Raw genomic sequence first — 22,445 nt, 5'->3', positions numbered from 1 at the left:
TGTCCAGAGGCTCGACTCCAACATGCATCCTTCGCAATAGCCCCAACTTACTTACTGACATCAGTTACACAGACACTCCTCAGGTGACTTCACCCCCTCTACCCCCTCCCCTGCCACACCGCTGTTTATGTTCTGGCGGGGTAAATTCTCTTTTTTGGATGGGGGGAGGGGTTCGAGACAGGAGGCAGTAACAATCTTAAAGTAATGTGGCACCTCTGAATAGATCCCATCGTTGGCTACTTTATCTGCAAGTGGGCTGGGTGCAGGCTCATTGAGATACCAATTAAAGACAATGAGAAAAGAATCAGGATCCCTACAGTGAAGAAGTAGCCATTCGGCCCATTAATTCTGCACCGACTCTCTGACAGACTATCTTACCCAGGCCTTCTCCCCTGCCCTATCTCTATAACCCTGTGCATTTACCATGGCTTATCTCCCTAACCTACACACCTAGTGGTGTACGGGGTGTTGTCAATAAACCCTAGTCCAAAACACGGGTGGCACGGTAGCACAATGGTTAGCATTGCGGCCTCATAGCTCCAGAGACCTGGGTTTGATTCCCGGCTCAGGTCACTGTCTGTGTGGAGTTTGCACATTCTCCCCGTGTCTGCGTGGGTTTGTCAGTTTGCTCAAACCTGATTTATCTCAGAGCAATGCAGGGTTTACTCCAGTTCTAAACTTTTACTTAAAATACTTCAAAACATCTTAGAACTTACAGGATTTCCACTGCACATGATCTTTGCAGGGAGCCCCAGGTCCTTTCTGGAACTTTGTCAGATTGTTTCACACTCTGCCACAGGTTGAAGAAATCAAGCATGTAAACAAGGATCAGCTACTAGATTAGCATAATCGAAAACACATGAGACAAGCCATTGAACACTACAAGTGAAATCTTACATCACCAGGATATTTTGGTCTCACTGCAGTGAACGGACCTTGTTTCAGTCCCAAATGACCAGCCACTTATCTTGAGACTGAGTCCCCGTGTTTTAGATTCCCTGACCAACAGAAATTACCCCTCAGCATCCATCCTATCAAAGCCCTTCAGAAACTTGTGCATTTCAACGTGATCACCTCTCATTCTTCTAAACACCAGAGAATATAAACCCATTTAACTCAGTCTCTCATCAAAGGACGACCTCCTCCTTGATACTGACAGGGAGCAGTCTGCCAGTCCATCCAGTTATCTCAATGCGTACCCTATAAAGTTTTAAGTTTATTTATTAGTGTCACAAGCAGGCTTACATTAACGCTGCGATGAAGTTACTGTGAAAATCCCCTCGTCGCCACACTAGGCGCCTCTTCGGGTACGCTGGGGGAGAATTTAGCACGGCCAACGTACCCTAACCACATGTCTCTCGGACGGTGGGAGGAAACTGGAGCATCTGGAGGAAACAGACGTAGACACTGGGGGGAACGTGCAGACGTCACACGGACAGTGACCCAAGTCAGGAATGGAACCTGGGTCCCTGTGAGGCAGCAGTGCTAACCGCTTTGCCACCCCAAGGGCGACACAGGGGCATGGGACAGCCAATCCGCTAATTTTCACATTCCACCCAACCCATTCCTGTCTGGTTTTTGTTGAGAGGGGGGTGGGAGATGGGGGGAAGGGGAGGGGGGGAGGGGGGGTTGTGTTGGGGGGAGGGTGGTTTGGGGGGGGATGAGCTGGGTTAAAATCTCTCCTTACTGAGCGCATCAAACACTCAAGAACCAGGGCCTGAGAGAGACTTTGCAATTTTGGCCCCGTAAGCTCAATCTTTCCCGGCCACTGGATTGGGCAAGATTTCAGAAAAAGGGCTTTACGTTGGAAGAAAGGATTTACTCCTACGTTAAAAGCAAAATCATGCAGATGCTGGAATCTGAAACAAAGACAAAAAAATGCTGGAAAATCTCAGCAGGTCTGACGGCGTCTGTGGAGAGAGAAACAGAGCCAACTTTTCGAGGCTGGGTGACCCTTCGTCAGAGCAGGCTGGCGAAGGGCCATCTAGCCTTGAAATGTTGGGTCTATTCTCTCTCCACAGATGCCATCAGACCTGCTGAGATTTTGCTGTTTTTGTTTACTCCTTTCTTTCTGAGCCATCAGACCATAAGACAAGAAGACCATAAGATATAGGAGCAGAATTAGGCCACTTGACCCACTGAGTCTGTTCTGCCATTCAACTATAGCTGATACTTTTCTCATCTCCATTCTCCTGCCTTTTCCCCATAACCCCTCTGATCCCCTCATTAATCAAGAACCTATCTATCTCTGTCTTAAAGACACTCAATGACCCGGCCTCCACAGCCTTCTGCAGCAAAGAGTTCCACAGATTCGCCACTCTCAGGCTGAAGAAATTCTTCCTCATCTCTGTTTTAAGGAAGCGTCTCTTTAGGTTGAGGTTGTACCCTCCTGTTCCAGCTAGATTGGAATTTGGAGGTGAAAAGCCTGTCTACTAGGCCAACGCGACGCACCACGCCTCAATGCACCGTGTGTACGGATTGAGTTATTGGCAGGAAGTCAATCAAATCTTTGCGGTTTGGTTTGGCAGTAAAACAAAGGTCTTACCTTCACATCCTCCGCTTTCATCCTGGTCCCCTCCTTCCCCACAAAGATGTCATCGATGTCCACGAGGATGTATCTGTCCAGCGAGAGGGATAACCTCTTTCCCGTGAGAAAGGAGACGGCGTCCACAAAGACAAGCTTGTGGAGCCAGAAGTTCATATTGTTGCCGAAGAGAACTCGCTGAATGCCGTCGTGGAGGCCCAGGTCCTGCACCACCGTCGTGTGCAGGGCAGCATCCACGGCCATGTCAGGGATATTCTCCGCAGATTTGGTCTTGGCGAGCAGGACGGGTTCGTAGGTCGAGTGGTTGGACTGGAAAACCGTCCAGTCATCTCCGGGCAGGAGAACCTTCTCGATCTCCTTTGCCTTGGTGATGTAGAGAAGGGGTGACTTGGGGTTTATGCTGCAATCCTTGAGGCCGAGGTTGGAATGGAGGTACAACGGGAAGCCCTTCAACTGGGCGCTTAGCAAACTGTTCTCATTCGCCTTGAAGAAGCCAATGATTCCAACACTGTACTCGATGCAGTATTTGTCCAGCAGTTCCCTATTCCAAGCATCCAGGTTCACGTACTTCAAAATGTTCTCGTATATGACCAGGATAAAGCGACCACGGTCCTCATCCGTTAGGGTGGGCATGTCCCCCTTACCGGGGGCGATCTCGGTTTGGTACTTAAAGCGGCTGGACTCCAGAATCGCCACTATCTCCTGACCCAGCTGGGTGTACATGCTCTCGACAAAGACCAACACGACAGGGTCAGTCCGGGACACCTCCACAGGTTTCGTGGGCTTTGTTGGGAAGAGCCTGGATGGAGTGACGCGGGAATCGTCGCAATCCGGACGCTGCGCCTCGCTGGAGGGCTCCGTTTCTTGCTTGGTGCCGATGTACAGGTAGTAGGCCGAGATGAACACGGTCAACATGCAAAAGGCAAAGAGCAGCAGCAGCACCCCCTGCAGTGTAAGCTGTCGAAACACCCGCCGTAGCCTGCTCAACAAACTCATGCTTTAAGCCCTCCTCCCTGCTCTTCCGATTCCAAAACCTGCGCGATTGGCTTGTTTTTGTTTCTCTCTCTGCCTGACTAAGAAAATAAAAATCTTCCCTCTTGCCCTTTCTTGCGTTTCATGTCACCATCGCAGATCATTTAAAGTCACTCCAAGCTGGGGGCGTGAGCTTTCCTCGGGTCGTCACGGGGTCGTAGTGAGCGAGTGCCTGCTCCCCCCCCCCGGCTCCCTCAGGTCGCAGGCTCGATCGCGACCATCGAGCCCAGAGCCGGACTCTCTCGGCCGAGAGTGAACCACCAGAGGAGTCCCGAATCTCAAACATCGATGAGATATTTCACAACCAGGGGAAATGAACCTCGCTCAACCTGGAACGAGGAAAGACAACAGCCAGTCAAACAAAACATTCACAAGTTGGGCTTCCACCGTATGCCACTTTTGTACATTATAAGCTGAAGTTTGAGACAAAGGATTGTCCAGTTAAAGAGCAGACTGTGGTATTTCGTTGTTTATACAGTAATAAATACAGGGAAGGCATTTACATTCCTTACTTGTAATGCTGAGGAAATGAAAATTCTCTCCTGTTCCCTGATGCACCTCATCCAGGTGAGGTGACAGCCCAGTGGAAATGTCACCAGCCTATTACTTCAGAAATTCAGCTAATGTTCTGGGACCTGGGTTCAAATCCTGTGAGAGCAGATGTAATTCAATATTAAAAGCCAAGTGATGACCATGAACCAATTGTCGGAAAATCCCAGCTGGTTCACTTTTGGAAAGGAAATTTAAAGTGTATTTACTATAGGCTTACATTAACACTGCAGTGAAGTTACGATGAAAATCCCCTAGCCGGCGCCTGTTTGGGTACACTGAGGGAGAATTCAGCATGGCCAATTCACCAAACCAGCATGTCTTTCCAGGCGATGGGAGGAAACTAGAGCACCTGAAGGGAACCCACGCAGACATGGGGAGAATATGCAAGCTCCACACAGACAGTGACCCAAACCGGGAATCAAACCTAGGTCCCTGGCGTTGAGGGGCAGCAGGGCTAACCACTGTGCCACCAAAACCTTCCGTCTTTACCCTGGTCTGGCCTACACACGTGACTCCAGAACCACAGCAACGTGGTTGACTCTCAATGCCCTCTGAACAAGGGAAACCAGGGACGGGCAATAAACCCTGACCAGCCAGCAATGCCCATGTCCCACAAATGGATAAAAGAAAATGAGAGATATCGCAGCCTCACCTGATCCTTTCCACACAGTCTTCTCTGTGTGGGAGTTATTGTTGGAAGGTAGGACAGAGTTAAAAAAATGAGTAGTGGCCAATTGACCAAAGGGTTAACTCACCTATCTTTGATAAACTGATTTTACTTTCAAAAATACACAATGTACAGGGCAGCCAGCGTACTGTAACCTGCGTGTTTTCTTAATTAGGTCATTGGTCATTAGGTCATTACTTCACCCCAACAGATCTTCACCCGCACGACAGAATTAATCATGTAGGCTTTTCTTATTACGGACATATTTAGATCAGCGTACAGCCACTGACAAACTGGTTTCAAATGTCTATACATTCAACAACTCAGCCACCGGCAGAATTCCAACTTTGCTTGAGTGCACCTTTTGGAGCTTCAGTGATATGTTGCGTTATCTGCGGTGTTCCCCTCCCTCCAGCCCGTCCCAGGGATCAGTTCGAGGCACACTATCAAACATAGAAACTAGAAGCAGGAGTAGGCCATTTGGCCCTTCCAGCTTGCTCCGCCATTCATTTTGATCATGGCTGATCATCGAATTCAATATCCTGGTCCTGCCTTCACCTCCTTCCGCACAGACTTTACCTGGACAGTAGTTTTGGGGATACGGTACGTGCGTTTACAGGTGACAGTGAAATCTGTACAAGGTAGGGTGGCTTGACAGTAAATTAGGTAGCACTGCTGTCTCACAGCACTAGGAATCCGGGTTCAATTCCCCTCCTTGGGTCACTGCGTGGGTTTCCTCTGGGTGCTCCTGTTGTCTCCACAGTTCAAAGATGTGCAGGTTAGGTGGATTGGCCAAGCTAAATTGCCCCTTAGTGTCCCAAGATGTGGAGGTTAGGTGGATTGGCCAAGCTAAATTGCCCCTTAGTGTCCCAAGATGTGGAGGTTAGGGGGATTGGCCAAGCTAAATTGTCCCTTAGTGTCCCAAAATGTGTAGGTTAGGAGGATTGGCCATGCTAAATTGCCCCTTAGTGTCCCAAGATGTGGAGGTTAGGGGGATTAGAGAGTTTAATACATGGAGTTACAGAGATTGATGGCTTTGTTGGAGTGTCGATGCAGATTCGATGGGCTGAATGGCCTCCTTCTGCACTGCAGTGATTCTGTGATATAAAGAGAGTCGATAAACACAAATAAATCCAAAAAGATCTCAGTGTACGAGAGGGTTGGGCCACACACTGGCAAATGGCATTATACTATTCAGAGAAACATCCAGGCAACAGAGAACATCATCTCATACGCTGAGCGAGGTCATGAAGAAAAGGATTTCACTGGAGGTCCGTAAGCAATGTAGAGAAATGGAGCTACAACTAACGAGGGCTGTGTTAGTGAAACCATTCAGTGCCACTGTAAGGACAGCTATTGATGCCCGACAGGTAATGGGTCAGCCTTGTCTCTAGAGCACTGTGCCCCTACGATTTAAGCCCCCCGACACACTGGGTGATTGAACACCCTTGTTAATGGCACAGAGGAGAAATACTGGAATACTTGCTAGCTTAAAGAAGCTCAGCTACTCAGGCAGCCCGTGGAGCACTGTAGATTTAGCGTTGGTCAGGATAGGGATCGATAAAATAATAGAAGGGGTACCCAGTGTCCCGATTGAGATATTATTCCAGTTTAATCGAATGAGGAAGATCGGATCACACAGATTTAATTCTTTTTTTATTCACTCATCGGACATGGGCGTCTCTGGCTGGCTAGCATTTATTGCCCATCCCTAGTTAGCCAAGGGCAACTGAGAGTCAACAATGGCTCTGGAGTCACATATAGGCCAGACCTGATAAAGACGGCAGATTTCCTTCACTAAAGGGCATCAGTGAACCAGATGGGTTTTTCCGACAATCAAATATAGTTTCATCAAGAAACAGTAGATTCTTAATTCCAGATATTTCTCTTTCAGTGAGTTTCACCACCTGCTGTGGCCAGATTCGAACCCGGGACCCCAGAGAATGAGTGATGGTAGGAATAGACTGAACATTAGGCGGTTCTTTACTCCACCAGAGAGTGGTGCAGTCTCTAGAATATGGCAGTTGGTTAGCTCAGTTGGCTGGACGGCTGTTTTTTTTAATGCAGAGTGCTGTCAAGAATGACACCAATAGCACGGGTTCAATTCCCCCATTGGTGGATGTTGCCTTCTCAACCTTGCCCCTCACCTGAGGTGTGTTGATCTTCAGATTAAATTACCATCAGCCACCTCTCCCCCTCAAAGGGGAGAGCAGCCTTTGGTCAGCTGGGGCTGTGGGCACTTTCTTGAGAATATTTCCTCATCTGATGTGATAACCAGGTGCTAATTGAAAAGGAATTTGGGCCTGTTCCTAGGTGCAGAGGGATAAATGCTCTTAAGGGTAAATTTTGGTCCACAACTTCTCCTGGGCTAGTTTTGATTGCCTCACGAGGGCAGCAAGACATGTTGCCAGGGTTTTAGATTGAGGAGAGATTGGATAGGCTGGCATTATTTTTCTTGGAACAAAGAAGGCTGAGGGGTGACTTGATAGAGATATACACAATTATGGGAAGGAGAGATAGAGTGAACAGGATAAAGTTGCTTCCCTTGGCAGAGAGTTCAAAAGCCAGGGGACATAGATTCAGGCTAAGTGGCAGAAGGTATAGAGCGGACAAGAGGAATTTGCTGCCTGAGTTGGTAGTGGAAGCAGAGACCCTAAACTCTCTTAAAAAGTACCTGGGCCTGCACCTTCATGTTACAGGCTAATGGGGCCAGGTGCAGGCAGGTGGGGTTAGCAAGGACACTTCTCCACGCCTGCCTGAATGGCCTCTTTCTGTGCTGTAACTTTTCTCTGGTTCTATGGCAGATCCAGGATGGCTGTTAAACGCAGAATGTAACAATCCCAGAACCATCATTGAGTCATTGCTTTTAATAAAACTCCTTCCAGCAGCAATATTCCTGATGGTGGGAGAGTCCAGAACTAGGGGTCATAGTTTGAGGCTAAGGGATAAACCGTTTGGAACTGAGGTGAGGAGAAGTTTCTTCACCCAGAGGGTGGTGAACGTGTGGAACGCATTATCACTGAATATAGTTGAGGTCAAAGCATTGTGTGGTGAAATTAGATAAAGCTCTACGAGCTAAATGGATCAAGGGATATGGAGGGGGGGGGAGGTGGAATCGGGATTTGGATTTGATGATCAGCCATGATCAAAATGAATGGCGGAGAAGACTCAAAGGGCCAAATGGCCTCCTCCTGCTTCTAGTCTCAGGGCCCGATTGCAACATTTTGTTTCTAAGTGCTGGGTGGACTTGAAACTGGGAGTGTTTCAGATCTGAGTTTTAGACCCGTTCTCAGGTGCCCCCATCCGCACTCTGCCTGAAAAAATATCAGCAATTCCAAACTGCGCTGCAGAATCCTGTGGGCAGGGCATATCCATACCTACCGGGCCATAGAACTATCTGTAACTCCCAATCCCATTAAATCCCACGTACTCATCATAATATCCCCCTGATAATGCCTCCCCCTGGCCCCCCAGAGACATTGCCCCACCCCCACAACATTACTGACCCCCTTATCCCCATACCCCTCGCCACCCAGACTGATCCCCCTTCCCCATCACTGGTCTCAGGCAGAGAGGCAGCGCCCCCACCCCAACCCCCCCCCCCACACCCCACACCCCCTCTCTGATCTCAGGCAGAGTGACAGCAGACCCCCCCCCCCCTTCCCCCTCACTGATCTCAGGCAGAGTGACAGCGGACCCTCCCCCTTCCCCCTCACTGATCTCAGGCAGAGTGACAGCGGACCCCCCCCCCTTCCCCCTCACTGATCTCAGGCAGAGTGACAGCGGACACCCCCTTCCCCCTCACTGATCTCAGGCAGTGACAGCGGACCCCCCCCCCCTTCCCCCTCACTGATCTCAGGCAGAGTGACAGCGGACCCCCCCGCCTTCCCCCTCACTGATCTCAGGCAGAGTGACAGCGGACCCCCCCCCCCTTCCCCCTCACTGATCTCAGGCAGAGTGACAGCGGACCCCCCCCCCTTCCCCCTCACTGATCTCAGGCAGAGTGACAGCGGACGCCCCCCCGCTTCCCCCTCACTGATCTCAGGCAGAGTGACAGCGGACCCCCCCCTCTTCCCTCTCACTGATCTCAGGCAGAGTGACAGCGGACCCCCCCCTCTTCCCCCTCACTGATCTCAGGCAGAGTGACAGCAGACCCCCCCCCCTTCCCCATCACTGATCTCAGGCAGAGTGACAGCGGACCCCCCCCTCTTCCCCCTCACTGATCTCAGGCAGAGTGACAGCGGACCCCCCCCCTTCCCCCTCACTGCTCTCAGGCAGAGTGACAGCGGACCCCCCCCCTTCCCCCTCACTGATCTCAGGCAGAGTGACAGCGGACCCCCCCCTCTTCCCCCTCACTGATCTCAGGCAGAGTGACAGCGGACCCCCCCCCTTCCCCCTCACTGCTCTCAGGCAGAGTGACAGCGGACCCCCCCTCTTCCCCCTCACTGATCTCAGGCAGAGTGACAGCGGACCCCCCCCCGCCTTCCCCCTCACTGATCTCAGACAGAGTGACAGCGGACCCCCCCCCGCCTTCCCCCTCACTGATCTCAGACAGAGTGACAGCGGACCCCCCCCCGCCTTCCCCCTCACTGATCTCAGACAGAGTGACAGCAGACCCCCACCCCCCCTCCACCGATCTCAAGCAGAGAGCCGTCAGACTCTCAGCACCTTCTTCCTCACTAACTGGAGCAGCTGAACCGGACTTTTATGGAACGTGTGTGTTTTGTGCTGATTCTGGACGGGTGAATGCGGTGGTAAAGGGGGAAGGGTCGGTAAGGTTGGGCGTGCAGCTCATTAAGTCAATTTAAATGCACGCAAATGCATTTAAATTGCCACTGCGTCCCTTTCAGGCGCAGTCCCGATCGCGGAGGGGGGGGTGCAGATCACAGACTCGCCTCATACCCGACTTCACCAAGTTTTTGTTCCTGAAAACGGATGCAATTTAATGGCAAAATTGGGCCCTATGTTTCTAATACTGAAATGAATGGAACAGGTCGACTGAGTGAGCCCCTGTCTTGCACTGTCTCCAGTGCCTGAGCGGGGGGGGTGGGGGCGTTTGTGAAGGGATGGCGAGGGACACTTGTTTCACTGGCTGAATTAGCCTCCGACACCAATTTAGACAAACGGTTATTTCTTAAGCGCGCCAAATTGTAGTTAATAAACTGAGATTTAGCCTGGGGGGAGTTAATGAGCAAAATAATTTAAGAGGCAAGCAGCACAGATGGTGAAACGATTCGAGACTTCTGCAGACCATGTGAAAGAGTGTTAATTCTTTTCCCCAGGAAGACTCGGTTAGTTCCAGCTCGGATACTGACATAGCACATGCCACAAATGGAAAATGCAGATTTCTCCTCTCCCCTCAGCCCTCCGAGGATAATCAGTCCATTTTATAGGACGTTTGAGCTGGGAAAAGACTTTGGCATACGGGTAAGTGAACCTGGATCTCCATCACGGGCTGTCGACAGGACAAGATTCCAGCTTGTGAGTTGAGGAATCGCCCCCACGAGTGTGGACAATGCATCCAAGATTTCACTGAGACTCCGCTCATTCGCTCCCTAGGCAGCACGGTGGCGCAGTGGTTAGCACTGCTGCCTCACAGCGTCAGGGACCCAGGTTCAATTCTCAGCTTGGGTCACTGTCTGTGTGTGTGTGGAGTTTGCACATTCTCCCCGTGTCTGCGTGGGTTTCCTCCAGGTGCTCAGGTTTCCTCCAACAATCCAAATGTGTACGGGTTAGGTGGATTGGTCACGCTAAGTTACCCCTTAGTGTCAGGGGGACTAACTAGCGTAAATGCATGGGGTTATGGGGATAGGACCTGGGTGGTCAGTGCAGACTCGATGGGCCGAAAGGCTTCCTTCTGCACTGTAGGATCCTATGATTCTCACGAGCCGTAGAGCGAAAAGAAAATACCACAATGGCCCGAGCCCCCTGGGCAACAACATTTAATTCTTTGGCACAAATACCGCAAAACCAAAAATATTCCCATAATTAATATTTTGCAGAGCCCCAAGCTGTCAGCACTGTCATGCAAAATTAATTTTGCTGAGAGATACCAGTGGTACATTCTGTAAGAGGCATAAATTTAAATTTATGGTACATTTATCAAGCTTTTGATTTGCTTCACAGCTCTTGAGAAAAAAACACACTATCAAATTACTCTGCGGAACAGATCTATTGGAAGGAAGCGAGGACTTTTTTTTAATATTTGCTCATGGGACATGGGCGTTGCTGGCTGGGCCAACATTCATTGCCCATCCCTGAGGGCATTTTAAGAGTCAACCACTTTGCTGTGGCTTTGGTGTCTCATGAAGGTCAGACAGCATAAGGACAGCAGATTTCCTTCCATAAAGAACATTGGAGAACCAAATGGATTTTTACAACAATTGACAATGGTTCCATGGTCATCAGTAGATTCTTAATTCCAGATTTTTATTGAATTCAAATTTCACCATCTGCCACGGTGGGATTCGAGCCTGGGTCCCTAGAGCAGTAACCTGAATCTCTGGGTTACTAGGCCAGCAACAATAACACTATGCCATAACCTCTCCTGCTGCTGGTAAGTTTGAACTGGCCACAATTTTCCAGCGGCACAGTTGATAGCACTGCTGCCTCACTGCACCAGGGATCTAGGTTCGATTCCCGGCTTGGCTTACTGTCTGTGAGGGTTCTCCCCGTATCTGCCTGGGTGCTCCAGTTTCCTCTCACAGTCCAAAGATGTGCGGGTTAGATGGATTTGCCATGTTAAATTGCCCCTTAATGTAAGGGAGACTAGCTAGAGTACATTCACGGGGATAGGGCCTGGGTGGAAATGTGGTTGGTGCGGACTCGATGGGCCAAATGGCCTCCTTCTGCACTCTAGGGATTCTGTGAAATATTGGCAAACTGGACACAAGCCATGAAATCTGTTTCTCTCTCCACAGATGCTACCAGACCTACTGAGTTCATCCAACATTTTCTGTTTTGTTTTCAGAGTATTTTCTTTTCATTTTAGTGTAGAAATTATAATTTTTTTTTATTCATTCATGGGATATGGGTATCTCTGGCTGGGTCAGTAATTATTGCCCATCCCTGAGGAGAGTTAAGAGTCAACCACATTGCTATGGGTCTGGAGTCACATGTAGGCCAGGCCAGGTAAGGACAGCAGATTTCCTTCCCTAAAAGACATTAGTGAAGCAAATGGGTTTTTCCAACAATTGATAATGGTTTCACGATAGACTTTTAATTCCAGGTTTTTAATTGAATTCAAATGTCACCATCTGCTATGGTGGGATTTGAACTCGGGTTCCCAGAACAATTGTTTGAAAGCTGGCATCCTTGTGTTTGTCCTGACGAGTGCAATATGAAAAGCTTCAGCAACACATTTTTCTCTTCAGCACTATTCAAAACAAATGTTCTTAAACTCACTGGGCACAAGAATCCTGCGGCGTTTGATGGAGACAGTATGATAGGGCTTTGTACGGGTGCAGACATGGGATATGGCAATCAGAGTTTTATGGGCAGTATGGACTTGAGTGTCCTTGATAAGGCCAACATTTATTGCCCATCCCTAACTGCCCTTAGCAACGTGGTAGGGAGCCCACTTACTAAAACCCACTTACTTTCGAGGGCCGAAGGGCCTGTACTACGCTGTAATGTTCTATAGTAGTGGACTCGCCAACTTTGAGGGCATTCAAATGGTCATTGGATAGGCATATGGATAATATTGGACTGGTTTAGGTTAGAGGGTCATTAGATTGGTTCCACTGGTCGGCGTAACATCGAGGGTCGAAGGGCCTGTACTGCGCTGTAATGTTTTATGTTCTATGTAAACTGCTGTAGTCCACTGGTTTCTAAGCAAGCCTGTCGCTGTACTGTACTAGACTGAACTGGTTATCTCAGAAACTGAAAACTGAACGCATAGTTCCAAACTATACTTCAACCCTTATCTTGTTATTGGAAGTGTTTTTCGCAGGCTGTCTCCAACTGAGAAAAACAATTCTTGCAGCTGCTATTGTTTGCCTGCACCCTTCAGAAATGCAGTCAATTTTTAGTTAACTTTTAGTCTTCTGAGTTTTAAAATGTAGTCAAGTTAGGAAAGTTAGTTGCATAGGCAGAAGTAAATAAATTGAAGTCTTTGCATAGACTGAAGCAGACAGGGCTTAAGCATATATAAAATCACTCATATACCCACAGCGCTGTTAAAGTAAAATTTATTTATTAGTCACAAGTAGGCTTATATCCACACTGCAACGAAGTTACTGTGAAAATTCCCTAGTCGCCACTCTCCAGTGCCTGTTCAGGCACACTGAGGGAGAATTTAGTACGGCCAATACACCCTAACCAGCACATCTTTGGAAACCAGAGCACCCAGAGGAAACCCACGTAGGCACGGGAAGAATGTGCAACCCACACACAGATAATGACCCAAGCCGGGAATTGAACCTGGGTCCCTGCCGCTGTGAGGCAGCAGCGCTAACCATTGTATCATCATGTGTTAGGGAAGGAGTCCCAGGATTTTGACAGTGAAGGAATGGCTGATGTAGGACAGTGAGTGACTTGGAGGTGAATTTACAGCTGCTGGTGATCCAAGGTATCTGCTATCTTTGTGTGTCAGAACATGACATTATAAAGGCCAGTGGCTTCAGCTCTGGTTTGGTGGCCATTGTGGGTGTGGGGAAATTGTCGCTCGTAGGTTGTGTGTGGCAGCTGTCTCTCCCCTGCCTCTTATTTTCTGACCTGAACCCACCAAGCGTGGGTTTCCTCTGGGTGCTCTGGTTTCCTCCCACAGTCCAAAGATGTGCGGGTTAGGTTGATTGGCCAGGTAAATTGACCCTAGTGTCAGGGTAAATACGTGAGGTTACAGGAATAGGGTTAGGAGGAATTGTTGTCAGTGCAGGCATGATGGGCTGAATGACCTCTTTCTGCACTATAGTATTCTATGATTCTATGTTGGCCTGGATGCGTTCTGGACTGATCTAGGTTGTCTGCATGCTAACTGGCAATCCCGGTTGGCTTGAGAAATGGGTCCTAATAGACCCTTTAATTTGAACTAAATTGGCCACTTTCTGATTGCATTTGTGGCCCAAGCTCGCCTCGAGTGACCTGGAGTTAGGGTTGTAACATCACGCCGACACAACGGCTGGCAATCGCAAATGTGGATCTGCTAGCCTTCAGTCCCCACCCAAACCTTCATGGAACATTTATCCCGAAGAGAGGGAAAGAAAGACTGGAGTGAGAAAGAGTGAAAGAAACAAAAGAGACTGAAAGTAAAAATAGCTTTTAAATGATAAATTTGGCATTTAAAAAAAAAACTCCAATAACAATTAATACTCAAAGGAATGAGAATCCACTTTGTTTTCAATGCCACAGAGAGATATGTTTGCGGTGATTAACTCCTGGCCTATGGCTAAAAGAAGCTCGGGAGGCTATAATGTTCTTTCTGTTTGAATTTAAGCGGATTAAACAAGCATCAATCATAAATGTCTTCAAGGCAAGCTTCTTATCTTACATTAGATCAGTGCTAACTTTCCATGGCAAATGTAGTTTGTATCCACCGCACTAGTATAGCAATTTCCTGACACTGAATGCAGCGCAATGATGAGGCAGCTAATGAAATGCTGCACTCACAAAGCTAAAAAAATCTACAAAATTACAGGAAGGATAGACAGGGTGGATAGTCAAGAGGCTTTCTCCCAGGGTGGAAGTGTCAATTACAAGGTTCAAGGGGGGAAGTTTAAAGGGGATGTGCGGAGCAAGTTTTTCACGCAGAGAGTGGTGGGTGCCTGGACCGCGCTGCCAGAGGAGGTGGTGGAAGCTGGCACATTAGCAACATTTAAGAGGCATCTGGATGGGTACATGAATAGGGAGGGAATAGGGGGATGCGGATCGAGTTAGGGCAGAAGGTTTTTTTTTATTTTAGTTCAGGCATCAACATTGGCACAGGTTTGGAGGGCTGAAGGGCCTGTTCCTGTGCTGTAATTTTCTCTGTCCTAACAGCAGGACAGGGATCTTTGGGCATTCGAGTTAACTGTGCATTTGTTGTCCATCTCTAGTTGCCCTCAAGTTGTTGGGTCATCGAGTCCCAAAAAAGTAGCGAGCGTATGATAGGGGAGGTGATGGCCTCCTGGTATTATCGCTTGACTGTTAATCCAGAAACTTAGCTAATGTTCTGGGGACCCAGGTTCAAATCCCACCACGGCAGATGGTGGCATTTGAATTCAATAAAAATATCTGGAATTAAGCATCTACTGATGACCATTGTCCATTGTTAGAAAAATCCATCTGGTTCACTAAAGTCCCTTTAGGGGAGGAAATCTGCCATCCTTACCTGACCTGGCCTACTCCAGAGCCACAACAATGTGGTTGACTCTCAAGTGCCCTCTGAAATGTCCGAGCAAGCCATTCAGTTCAAGGGCTGAACACGGGATGGGTAATAAATGCTGGTCAGCCAGTGGCACCCATGTCCCACAAATGGGTAAAAAGAAAAAGAACCTCATGGTTATATTGAGAGTCTGATCCTGCGCAATCCTGCCACAACATTGAATGTATTCAAGAGGCAGCTGGATATAGCACTTGGGGTGAATGGGATCAAAGGTTATGGGGAGAAAGCAGGATTAGGCTATTGAGTTGGACAATCAGCCATGATCGTGATGAAGGGTGGAGCAGGCTCGAAGGGCCAAATGGCCTCCTGCTCCTATCTTCTATGTTTCTATGTAACATAGGAGCACACATTGCTGCTTTAGGCCAATGCAAGAGTTTGGGATTGTTACCAGCTTCAGAAGTAGGCCGCACTAATTAATTGACAATAATTAGTGAATGAAAATGTTTAATTGACAGAAAATAACAAGTTGATGAATTGAGCTCCCACTGAGCCAGCTGTCGTGGGCATCTGACAGAGATTTGTCTGACTTAGCCATTCCCATTTACTCCATGCAAGGTGACTGGCAGGAGAGCAACAGCTGGTGTGCATTTTCCATCCCTATTTCTCTGGGTAACCAGTTCAGACAAGGATGAATCGGAAAACCAAGTAGATCATTTGGATTATACCAATGTGACTTTAACAAGCTGCAGTGCAAAAACACAGCTTTTTTTGATCAGGAAGTTGTGACTATCTTTAAATGTTTTTGCAAATCTCTGCTCGCCTTGAGAGAAAGCAGGGACTCAGGCCCGTCACTGAGATGGTCACTTCTCTCCCAGCGAACTTCTTGCCGAGCGTCAGCTGGATAACGTTGGGGGGAGGGGCAGGAATGGCCGGGCCAAATGTCTTTCATTGACATCCACACATTCCCAGCGAGCGTCAAAGCACACAGGGTGTGAATCCTGACCGACAGTGCCATTTCACAGCTCAGGAATGTCAAGTTCAATTCTGGCTCACACACAGCACAGACCACACACTGGATCTTGGATCTTCTCGCTCTGCATGGTTGCAGTGGGCAGTGCTTGCCAGCTAATTCCAGCTGAAGGCTTGGCAGCAACCTTTTTAAGGGCAATTTTATGCATTTCATAGAATCCTACAGTGCAGGAGGAGACCATTTGCCCATCAAATCTGCACTGACCACAATCCCACCCAGGCCCTATCCTCGTAACCCCATGCATTTACCCTGGCAAGTCACCCTGACACTAACGAGCAATTTAGCACGGCCAATTCACCTAACGCATACATCTTTGGACTATGGGAGGAAACCAGAGCACCCGGAGGAAAGCCACACAGACACAGGGAGAACGTACTAACTCCACACAGACAGTGACCCACGCCAAGAATCCAACCCAGGTCTCTGGCACTGTGAAGCAGCGGTGCTAACCAAGGTGCCACCCCAGTTTAGTGCTTGGTGTCAGCAAGTTGGTTTGTATGGCAATGTTCTTCCTTCTGAAGTTTGCAGGTTGAAGCCATACTGCAGGAATTGGGAACAGAATCCAGTCCACTGCAATCCTGACCCATAAATCCCTACAGTGCAGAAGGAATCCATTCGGCCCATCGAGTCTGCACCAATTCTCTGACAGAGTATCCTATCCCTGTAACCCCACACGCTTGGCTAATCCACCTAACCTACACATCTTGGTACACAAAGGAAAAATTTAACATGGCCAAAGCACCTAATCTAAAAGGAACCCAGAACACTCAGAGAGAACCCACGCAGGCACGGGGACAATGTGCATACTCCACTCAGACAGTGACCCGAGGCCGGAATCGAACCTGGGTCCCTGGCATTGTGAGGCAGCAGTGCTAACCACTGTGCCACCCAAGAGGGCTATTCGATTGCAGATGTACAGCATCCTTTGGCACTAGCGGTATTGTCACTGGACTAGGAATCCAGAGACCCAGGGTAACACTCTGGGAGCCCGGGTTCGAATCCCATCACAGCAGATGATGAAATTTGAATTCAATAAAAAAAATTGGAATTAAAAGTCTAATGACGACCATGAAACCGTTGTTGTGAAATCTCATCTGGTTCAATAGTGTCTTTTGGGGATGGAATTCTGTCATCCTTAACTGGTTTGGCCTAACTCCATATCCACTCTGAATTTGCCCACGGGGATGGGTAATAAATGCTGGCCCAGCCAATGATGCCCACATCCCAGGAATGAATATTAAAGGCACTGCACCTCCTGGCAATACTGAGCTGCCATTAAGTGGGTCTGAGGTGGTGTATAGTGCCTCACTCCAGTGCAGTACGGAGCTGTGTCTCCCCTGGCTTCCCCTCCCCCATTGACCTGGAGCTGTACCTGCCTCACATCCCTCCGTCATCAGCAAGGTCATGGTTGCTAAGAGACGGATGTGGGGCCTGGACAGATCCTATGAGACCCCCCCCTGGATCACAATCCCTGCCATTCTGACCCACAGATTCCCTACAGGAGGCCATTCATCCCATTGAGTCTGCAATGACTCTCTGACAGAGCATCCTACCCAGGCCCTCTCCCCCGGCCTATCACCATAGCCCCACACACTTATCACGGCCAATCCACTTAACTTACACATTTTGAGACACAGACGGACAATTCAACATGGCCAATCCAGCAATATGATGGGGTATGACAGTGTCAAAATACCACATGCAGCCAGGATGTTAACTAAGTTGATGCAGCAGAGCTGGGAAGAGAGAGAGATGCAGGTGTCGATCACCTGATGGTGTCTGAGCCCCACATCTCCCCTCAGCCACCTCGCTCCTGAGCCGCCTCCCTCCCCAGCCGCCTCCCTCCCCACCTCTGCTGCGTCGTCTCGGCTAACATTCTGGCTGCGTTTGTTATTTTGATGGCATCTTGCCCCATCTTACTGGTGGATTGGCCGTGCAGAATTGCCCCTCAGTATTAGTTAGGTGGGTTAGCCATGGTAAACATGTGGGGCTAAGGGGAAAGGGCCTGGGTAAGATACTCTGTCAGAGAGAAGGTGCAGATGCAATGGGCCAAATGGCCTCCTTCTGCACTGTGGGGATTCTATGGGTCAGAATTGCAGTGGACCGGATTATATCCCCAATTCCTGAAGCTTGGCTTGAACCCACAACCTTCGGCAGGGAGGGAGCATTGCCGTGGGAACCAACCTTGGCTGCCCAAAAAGCGAAAGGTTGGGAAACTGGGATAGAACAACGTTGAGGAAATTGTTGGGATCTTCAAATGAAAATTCTGGGCTGTCCTGTCAAAACTGGGATGTTCAGTCATCCCTGGAGTTGTCTGCCTGATGTGGTGTCCACACCAACAATCCCAGTGTCCGGCCTTCAAGCTCTCCCAGAGGTCTGGCCAACGTCCCTTCATCAACCATCGCACAGCAGCTGCCTTCCGCCTCTCGCTGGGCCCTGTGGCATGTCACTGTGCACAGAACGGCCGCCGCATTTTTCTCGATAAGAACACCCACGTATTGGATGGAATTCTCTCAAAAAAAGTTCCAAATGTTGAAATCGCAGGATAATTGGAGTAAATCGCACTGTTTTTTTCCTCCGTGGGAGTTCGCACTAGAATCTCCCGCACTCTGTGCAACGGACTGGCCACCAGCCTGAATATTATTAAATTTCAGGGAGAGGAAGCTACCTCAGCGGGGTTGTGGAATCGCCTCCATTAAGTAGCTCGCCTCACATGAAACATCTCCAGACAACCTCTGGGATGGGGTTGGCAAGGGGGGAGGGTGGGGGGATGCGGGGGAGGGGGGGAGCGGTGTTGCGGGGGGGAACCATGATAAAGCTTCTCCTTTTGAAATGACTGGAACAGCTGCACTGCGCAGACTGCGACGATTCAAAGGAGCAGCTCACCACCGCCACCTTCTCAAGGGCAATTAGGGACAGGCAACGAACGCTGGTCTGCCCCACAACCTCTGAACGAGTGAAAATAAAAAGACTGGGGAGTCGATCGGTGTGGGGGGGGGCGGGGGGGCACGCTCTGCCCTTCTATATGAGCAACCCGAAATCATTAAAATCCAAATCCTCTGATAAATGGAAAAACAGCTTCTGTAAACACGAGAGCGAGCGTGCAATGGGAGGAAGTGCTTTACATGTCACATGCAGCCAATTCAAATGCTTCCTCAACCATTTGAACCTCAGAATGGCAATTAGGAGCAGTGACAATTTATCTTGCCAAGTGCCACGGCGAAGGTATCATCCACCCTGCTGGGTCTGACTCATCTTGATAAAGTACAGCTGGTGACAGACAGGGTTCAGTCCCTGAAGCGTCATAAAAAAATTTCAGGCGATAAATATTCCAGGACTGCTCCGGTTAGCTTCATTAGTTACTGGCAGCTGCCGGCGATACAGGTAATTCTTACGGAAGAGAGGTTCTGCTCGCAAACAGGCCTCAGATTCCTCATCGCAACAGCAACCAAGCAGCTGTCTGGGAAATGGTCACACGATCTTCCAAAGAAAAATAGAATCACAAGGCAACACCGAACAGTTTTAACTCTGTATGTTTTTAGTGGTATTTATTTATTCAAAATTCATTTATGGGACATGGGCATCACTGGCTGGCCAGCATTTATTGCCCATCTCTAGTTGCCCTTGGAGGGCAGCTGGGTGTCAACCATATCGCTGCGGCTTTGGAGTCACGTGTAGGCCAGATCTGGTAAGGACAGCAGGTTTCCTTCCCTAAAGGACATTAGTGAACCAGATGGGTTTTTCCGACAATCGACAATGGTTTCATGGTCATCAGTAGATTCTTAATTCCAGATATTTTTTACTAAATTCAAATTCCACCATCTGCTATGGCGGGATTCGAACCTGGGTCCCCAGAACATTAGCTGAGTTTCTGGATTAATAGTCCAGCGATAATACCACTAGGCCATCACCTTCAACGTTCATTCTGGGGTGGCATGGTTGTACAGTGGTTAGCACTGCTACCGCATAGCACCAGGGAGCTGGGTTTGATTCCCGGCTTGGGTCACTGTCTGTGTGGAGTTTGCATGTTCTCCTTGTGTTTGCATGGGTTTCTTCTGGGCACTCCGGTTTCCTCCCACAGTCCGAAGGACATACTGGTTAGGTGCATTGGCCACGCTAAATTCTCCCTCAATGTACCAGAACAGGTGCCGGAGTGTGGCAAGTAGGGGATTTTCACAGTAACTTCATTGCAGTGTTAATGTAAGCTTACTTGTGACACTAATAAATAAACATTCCTTTATAATATTACCCAAGCCATTGGCTTCTTTTCTCCTCACTGACTTTTTCTGTATCAGATTTCTCACATCCCCGTCTCTCCCGAAAGCTTTGACTTGCTGTTGGAGTCTTGGTTCCTTCTTAGGAGGCTTAGATGTATGGTCTAGCGAGATGTATTTGTCCACCCCTCTGAAGATGCGAGGGTGCGCCACAGCCGCAGCCCCACAGCCTAACTGGAAGTGAAGGTCAAACTAGCAGATTTCCCCCACCCTCTCCTTCCCCAGGTGCTGGGCCAACATTCCTCCCTCAACCAGCATCACCAGAGCAGGCCATCTGGCCATTGCTGCTTGTGTGGGATCTTGCTGTGCACACATTGGCTGCTGCATTGCCTTCATTGTAACAGTGACTGCACTTGGGAAGAGGATCTTGGCTGTAAAACACTTTGGGATGTCCTGTGGTCATGCAAGGTGCTATATAAATTCAACACTTTCTTTTGTTGTCAGGAGGGGAAACTGGAAGTTCCCACCCGGGGTCAACGAATATTTTGCCTGTCTGCCCCTTTGCCAGAACTGATTCTGTGATGGGTGGGGTGATAGAATTCCAGCAGGCGCATCCATATCAGATTGTGGCTCTAGCTTATTGGACCAAGAGTTGGTGCCAAGGTTTAGACTGCCCTCGCCTGCGGAACCCTGTTGGTCCAGGTTTGTCCAACAGAAACACTGGGCACATTGTCAGTTACAAACACAGATCGTGCATTATTCTCGACCAGCTTTGACGTAGTGAAGGAAAGGTCAATATTTTTGCCAAGTCGCTATTTATTTCTTTTGAAACAAAGATCCTTCGATGGCCTCTAAGCAATCTCCCCCTCCCCACTAACCCCCCCACCCCAACCCCCATCCACCCCACCACCACCCCCCCATCCACCCCATCTCTGGCGTGACAAGCTCGCCAGGCCTGATCGCTGGTGCAGATTAGCAGTGCTTCATAAGAAATAGGAGCAGGAGTAGGCCATCTAGCCCCTTCAAGCCTGCCCCGCCATTCAATAAGATCTGAAGTGGATCAGTTCCACTTTCCCGCTTTCTCCCCATAACCCTTAATCCCCCTGTCTACAAGAACATAGACAACATGCGCTAGCGTGTCGTTCGGACAGAGAGGTGGGAAGCATCCGGGGGTGGGGGGGGGGGGAAGGGGGGGTGGGGTGCAACTCCCTAAAGACAGTTGATCTCGTACTAACAATCTCCGGGTCCTTTCTGGGCCCAAAGCAGTTTGCGACACTCGAAGGGGGCTGGCAAGAATTGTTTTACATCGGGCGTGAATCGGATTTTTAGCATCGCGCCCTATTTTCCCAGCTCACTGCGCTGATCGTCGGGTGCGGTGAGGTGGTAAAATCGCGGCAGTTAACTCTGGGAGGGATTTTCCAGTCCTTCCCACTGGCGGGATCTTCTAGTGCCGCTGAAGGTGATCCCTCGCAGTGGGTTCCCCAGCACTGGGGAGGGGGGAGGGTAGCGAGCCACACAAAATGGTTCAGACATTGATGGCACTGGAAGATCCCAACAGCATCTAATGGCAAGCCGCCTCTGCCACTGGAAAACATGCGGCGGCTAGGCTGGAAAATCCCACCCCCTGTTTTTCTCTTCACAGACCATTATTCCAGCATCTCCTGTTTTTGTCGCGGATTTCCAGCATTCGCAGTATTTTACTGTAGTTAGACGTTGCTGTACTTTGATGGAGGGTTTTTATCCTCCGCAGGCTTGGAGGGGAAGAAAATGAACGTCTCTTTTAAGAGTCTGGAGTCTGGGGCGGCAGCACGGTAGCACAGTGGTTAGCACTGTTGCTTCACAGCTCCGGGGACCTGGGTTTGATTCCCGGCTCGGGTCACTGTCCGTGTGGAGTTTGCACATTCTCCCCATGTCTGCGTGGGAGTGCTCTGGTTTCCTCCCACAGTCCAAAGATGTGCGGGTTAGGCGGTTTGGCCAAGCTAAATTGCTCCTTAGTGTCCCGGGATGTGTAGGTTAGTGGGTAAGTATGGGGAAAGGGCCTGGGTGGGATTGTTGTCGGTGCAGACTTGTTGGGCCAAATGGCCCCTTTCTACACTGTAGGGTTT

The 22,445-nt window shown here is 49.3% G+C and overlaps 1 protein-coding gene across 1 annotated transcript in view; it reads right to left on the bottom strand.

The window, feature by feature from the left end:
* ndst1b (N-deacetylase/N-sulfotransferase (heparan glucosaminyl) 1b) overlaps nucleotides 1–22,445 on the bottom strand; it is a 201,561-nt gene that overhangs the window by 53,299 nt on the left and 125,817 nt on the right. Inside the window, exon 4 of the mRNA XM_080201264.1 lies at nucleotides 2,546–3,906. Coding sequence (XP_080057390.1) covers nucleotides 2,546–3,541 — 996 coding nt within the window. The 5' untranslated portion in view covers nucleotides 3,542–3,906. The remainder of the gene's footprint in view (nucleotides 1–2,545; nucleotides 3,907–22,445) is intronic.

The sequence above is a fragment of the Carcharhinus amblyrhynchos genome, chromosome 13 (assembly GCF_965287045.1).
Source record: "Carcharhinus amblyrhynchos chromosome 13, sCarAmb.v2.hapA, whole genome shotgun sequence".
NCBI lineage: Eukaryota > Metazoa > Chordata > Chondrichthyes > Carcharhiniformes > Carcharhinidae > Carcharhinus > Carcharhinus amblyrhynchos.
The sequence above is the reverse complement of the archived record's forward strand: the minus strand, read 5'-3'. Positions and strand labels throughout refer to the sequence as shown.